Here is a 6,000-nt window from a genome sequence, read left to right on the forward strand (position 1 = left end):
TGATGAGTGTAAGACATTTAAACGTGTTAACCCTCGCAAGGCTGGGTTAACCGCCCAGACATTATCCTTAGCCACTTCCTCAGAGCATGCGCAGACCAGCTGGCTGGAGTGTTTACGGACATATTCAATCTTTCCCTATTCCAGTCTGCTGTCCCCACTTGCTTCAAGATGGCCACCATTGTTCCTGTAGCCGAGAAAGCAAAGGCAACTGAACTAAATGACTATCGCCCCATAGCACTGACTTCTGTCATCATGAAGTGCTTTGAGAGGGTAATTAAGGAAGCATATCACCTCTCCCTTACCTGATACCCTAGACCCACTTCAATTTGCATACCACCCCAATAGATCCACAGACGATGTGATCACCATCTCACTGCACATTGCCCTATCCCATCTGGACAAGAAGAATACCTATGTAAGAATGCTGTTCATTGACTATAGCTCAGCCTTCAACACCAGATGGTGAAGGTAGGAAACAACACCTTCACTTCGCTTATCCTCAACACGAATTTGGGGATAACGGGGATTAACATACATGAATTTGTCCAATAAAAACTCTTGTTTGCAACTATTGGACTAATGATTACACCCTAGATCAGATAGATGCAGTTAAGAGTGCAAGGCGGTATTGAATGTGTCACTGTCTGTCACCTTGATTACTCAAAATTCTCTCAACCTGTGCACCTACGTTGTAGTCTTTCATTCATTGGCTAGATTGTAGCAACCTCATGATGGGTACAGAGAACATTTTAGACTGATGTAGTCGCCTAATCCTATCGATGTTACATTGAGCTGGGGGAATGGAATATGAATGACAGTCATCCAATATGCTCTAATAGAAATAAGTAATTAAAAAAATTATAATTCTCCCTCTTCTTAAACGGCACCGACCGCCACTGGTCTCTACTCATGGAATCAGTCGTTTCCCATTTTAAATATTTGGGAGTAGATATTTCTCCTTCCTTTGATTAAACCATTGTCAGAAACCTTAACAGAACGCTCAAATCAATTCAATCCAACCTCAGTAGATGGAATAACATTCCAGTTGCAGAATAAATATTATTGAAAGGAATATATTGCCCTGGCTGAATTTCTGTATTTCAATGCTTCCCATGGCTTCCCCTTCTGGCTATTGAAAAACAATGTAACTGGTAATCAAGGTAATCAAAATGGCCCATACTCCAATATTTCACAATAATGCCTTGCAATATGGAGGGAAGCCTTTTACATCCCAACCAACAGTCCAAATGTGGAAACCGTATCCTTGGCGATATCATGGACAGTAATGGTTTGAGAACATTCCAAGATTTGAAAGATTACCAGACACATTACCAGGCAACTCCTTTTTTCAATATTTACAATTTACGTCAGCTATCCTGGCTTATGGAGTCCCTCGGGAAACTCAACTCCCAATTATGAAATGTATTATTTATTTATCAACTTTTGGAAAGCTCATATTCTGAGCCAGCCATTAAAAAGTATGGTCCACAAATCTGACTGAATCTGAACGACTGTTTAACTGGAACAGAATATGGAAAAATATGACATTGGCATCCAGTAATCTAAACCAATTTATACATTTTAAGTTTTTTTCACAGACTGTATTTAACACCAAGGAAACGTTTTACGATTATATTGGCCCCAACTCCCACCTCTTCACTGTGTCCCCTAAATCAGGTAGGCACTTTCCTTCCTATGATGTGGGAGTGCCCTGCAGTTAAATGCTTCTGGGGAAAAGTTACACAATTCATTTAGAAGTGCTTGAATGTAAATATTCATGCTTTGCATCTATTATGTTACATAACGATGATAGCTCCTTGAATCTCTCAATCAATCAGAGACTGTTACAGCTGGCTGTTGGCTGGGGTTGGGGGAATGGGTTGGGGGAATGGGAGGTCCTCTTCTTCTTTTGTTTGATTTTCCTGTTTATACTTAATTTATTATTAATTAAACAAAAAATATGATACTTTGTAATGTTTTTATTTTATGTTCTCTTCTTTTTTTCTTCTTCTTTGGAGTGGCAGCCCACAGGTACAATGTATAAATAATGAATAGAAAATATATGGATTATGAAATTATATGAATGTAAATACCTGTAACCCCCCTCCCCCCAAACAAATACACCCCAAATCATATAATGGAACTGCAACCTTTTTTAAAAGATCCCAATGTTTTTGCCATTTTCTGTGCTGTTTTCTTCCAGTCTCTGTATGAGAATTGGTTCATCTTCCTGTACACTGTGTTCTACACTGCAATGCCAGTAGAATGCCTGGCCATTTTTGAGCAGGTAAGAGAAAAGACAAAGGCATCTTTGTAACGAGGTGTGAAATCCCAAGGGGCCCAGAGTTTCTGTTTTACTCCACGTGGCCATGGACACACTCCTGACCCTTACCATACTGTTGTTTGATCTCCTCTCTCCTATAGGATGTGAGTGCAGAGTGCAGTCTGAGCTGGCCAGAGCTCTACAAGGTTGGCCAGAGACAGGAGCTGTTCAACACCTGGCTGCTGGCTGCCACCCTGCTCCATGCCTTCTACACCTCTCTGGTTCTCTTCTTTATGCCCCTGGGGGTCTTCTACAACTCTGCCCTGGACTACCAGACTATGGCCGTCACTGTCAGCATAGCATTGTTGTTCTCAGCCACCATTGAGGTAAAAAGGGTTGGAGGTCATGGAACGGACGTAAACAGTTCTATGGAGTTGCACATCACTGCTGATTATCGTTGATGATTATGATACATGTATTGACATGGACATTGTGTGTTGGTTTGTGTGTCTCAGATCATTCTCCTGACCAGACACTGGACTAAGTGGAGTGTGGCTGCGATGTGTGTCAGCTTTGGCCTGTTCTTTGTGTGTACGCCTATCACTCACAGTCCCAAGCTATTTGAGAAGTCCCCAGTAGACTACTACTTCCCTGGTACACACCTCACTTCTACCACTGTCTTAACATTGATATTTTATACTGTCTTGAACTGACTATGTGTCTGGTAATATTGAGGTGTTTGGGTGTGTTTGTCTGTGGTCTGATCAGGTGTGTCTCAGAATGCCTTCCCCAACCCGGTGGTGTGGTTCACAGCCCTGCTGACAGCCTGGACTGCTGTCCTACCCTCCTTTACCATCCACACCCTCAACATTATCCTCACTAACCCAGACAAACATAGGGTGAGACTGCTGCGCGTGTGCATGTGGGATGGCCATGTTACATTACCCACAGTGGAGAGAAGTCATGTTTGACCTGTTCTCTGATTTTCACCAGGTTCACATCACCAAACACGGGCCTGTAGAGCTGCAGAAGTCTGGCTTCAGGAGAGGAGACTCCCACCGCCGCTCCTCCTACGCCATGTCTCAGGGCCGAGGCATTGGCCGTCTCATCACTTCTGGAGCTAGTCACCGTAGCACAGCTCCCCCAGTGGACAGGAGGGGAACTTTAGGTGAAAATTTCACACTAGCAGGCCAAACACAGAGTGATGATGCTCCGAAGAATATTACTGAAATTGATTCATCCAAATAGATGGAAATGGGATTGATAATGTGTGTAGGTACCTCCACAACTACAAGAATAATGTATTTTCTACAGCAGTAAAAACATTGCAAATGGGGCCTGTCTATAGGGTCATAGTTTAACCCATGATTTAGCCCTGGTAGTTCAGTACCTTGGACAGCAGAATCCTAGACTGAGGTGTACCTGTTCAAATGATGGTTGGATGATATGGGAGTGGTTTGTGAGGATGGCATACAGATGTACGATCTTAATTTGATCACCCTGTTGCAGGAGATACACTACATGACTCCTGCTTGTTGAACATTTCATTCCAAAATCATGGGCATTAATATAGAGTTTGTTCCCCCGTTGCTGCTATAACAGCTTCCACTCTTCTGGGAAGGCTTTTCATTAGATGTTGGAACATTGCCAGTCAAGTTCTTCCACACCGATCTCGACAAACCATTTCTGTATGGAACTCGCTCCATGCACGGAGGCATTGTCATGCTGAAACAAGAAAGGGCCTTCCCCAAACTGTTGCCAAAAAGTCAGAAGGACAGAATCATCTCAAATGTAATTGTATGCTGTAGCGTTAAGATTTCCCTTTATTGGAACTAAGGGGCCTAGCCTGAACCATGAAAAACAGCCCCAGACCATTATTCCTCCTCCACCAAACCTTACAGTTGGCACTGTACATTTGGGCAGGTAGCGTTCTCCTGGCATCCGCCAAACCCTGATTCATCTACTGGACTGCCAGATGGTGACATGTGACTCATCACTCCAGAAATTGTGTTTCCACTGCTCCGGCGGCAAGCTTTACACCACTCCAGGCGACGCTTGGCATTGCGCATGGTGATCTTAGGCTTGTGTGCGGCTGCTCGGCCATGGAAACCCACTTTGTGCAGCTCCCGACTAACAGTTCTTGTGCTGACATTGCTTCCAGAGGCAGTTTGGAATTTGGTAGTGAATGTTGCATTTTTACGCACCAGGCGCTTCAGCACTCGGTGGTCCCGTCCTGTGAGCTTGTGTGACCTATCACTTTGCGACTGAGACGTTGTTGCACCTTGATGTTTCCACTTCACAATAACAGCACTTAAAGTTGACCAGGGCAACACTATCAGGGCAGAAATTTGACAACCTGACTTGTTGGAAAGGTGGCATCCTATGACTGTGCCATGTTGAAAGTCACTGAGCTCTTCAGTAAAGCCATTCTACTGCCAATGTCTGTCTATGGTGCTTGCATGGCTGTGTTCTCGATTTTATACATCTGTCAGCAACGGGTGTGGCTGAAATAACTGAATCCACTAATTTGAAGGGATATATACATACTTTGTATATACACAGTAGTGCATTTCCTGTAATGCTGGAAATGCATAACTTGTAGTGTATTTGAGGTTTAAAAAGGCTTCTGACGTTTGTAATTTACCTTTCGAAATATGTATTAACTCCTACAAAAATGTCCATTAATTATATAATCCACATAATAATTCACATTTCCTGTTGTTGCAGGATTATTTTCCTGCTGTAGCAAACTGTCTCAAATTGAAATCCTACATTTGTGTGTTTTTCTTTTCTCTTTTGTATGCATTTTTTCTAAATAAATTATATTTGACACCTTAGTGGTTTAAAAATCATAATTTTATTTCAGCAGTCACCTACTGTCACACCCTGGTCAAAGTATTTTGTGTTTATCTTCATGTATTGGGCCAGGCCAGGGTGTGGCATGGGGTTTTTGTATTGTGGTGTGTTTTGTCTTGGGGTTTTGGTGTGTATGTATTGGGTTTGTAGCTAGTGGGGTGATCTAGCAAGGTCTATGGCTGTCTGGAGTGGTTCTCAATCAGAGGCAGGTGTTTATCGTTGTCTCTGATTGGGAACCATATTTAGGCAGCCATATTCTTTGAGTTTGTCGTGGGTGATTGCCCTTGGTGTCCTTGTTCCTGTCTGTGTTAGTTTTCACTAGTATAGGCTGTTTTTGGTTTTCGTTACGTTCATTGTTTTGTAGTGTTTGTGTTTTAGATTCGTGTTACGTTTTTTTGTTCATTAAACATGGATCGCAATCTACTTCACCACACCGACTCTCCTTCACCACACCTAGAAAACCGTTACAGAATGGGACATGGGACATGGGAGGAAATCCTCGACGGGAGAGGATACACCAGGGGAGTGTAGCCGCCCAAAGGTGGAACAGGTGGAGGCAGCGAGGAGAGCAGAGTCAGTCGGAGAGAGGAGCCGGCGATATGAGGGAACACGGTTGGCAAGGAAGCCTGAGAGTCAGCCCCAAAAATGTCTTGGGGGGGGCTCAGGGAGAGTGTGGCAGAGTCAGGAGTCAGACCTGAGCCAACTCTCCCTGTTTATCGTGAGGAGCCAAGGAGGAGACCAGAACCAGAGCCGGTGTTGGAGGTGAGCGAAGCAGAGACCGTGAAGGAGTTAATGGGGAAATTGGAGGAGAGAGAAATGAAGGAGTTGCTGTGTTGGTGCTTTTTGCATGGAATTCGCCCGACGGAACGTGTCGGGGATTT

The 6,000-nt window shown here is 43.7% G+C and overlaps 1 protein-coding gene across 4 annotated transcripts in view; it reads left to right on the top strand.

The window, feature by feature from the left end:
* Window positions 1-5,100, top strand: part of atp8b3 (ATPase phospholipid transporting 8B3) — a 57,522-nt gene extending 52,422 nt beyond the window's left edge. For all 4 annotated transcript variants that reach the window (XM_052480523.1, XM_052480524.1, XM_052480526.1 and 1 more), the window contains exons 26-30: window positions 2,204-2,287; window positions 2,425-2,649; window positions 2,779-2,917; window positions 3,032-3,162; window positions 3,257-5,100. In XM_052480523.1, coding sequence (XP_052336483.1) covers window positions 2,204-2,287; window positions 2,425-2,649; window positions 2,779-2,917; window positions 3,032-3,162; window positions 3,257-3,511 — 834 coding nt within the window. In that variant the 3' untranslated portion in view covers window positions 3,512-5,100. The remainder of the gene's footprint in view (window positions 1-2,203; window positions 2,288-2,424; window positions 2,650-2,778; window positions 2,918-3,031; window positions 3,163-3,256) is intronic.
* Window positions 5,101-6,000: the final 900 nt, after the last annotated feature.

This window comes from Oncorhynchus keta, chromosome 26 (genome assembly GCF_023373465.1).
Source record: "Oncorhynchus keta strain PuntledgeMale-10-30-2019 chromosome 26, Oket_V2, whole genome shotgun sequence".
NCBI lineage: Eukaryota > Metazoa > Chordata > Actinopteri > Salmoniformes > Salmonidae > Oncorhynchus > Oncorhynchus keta.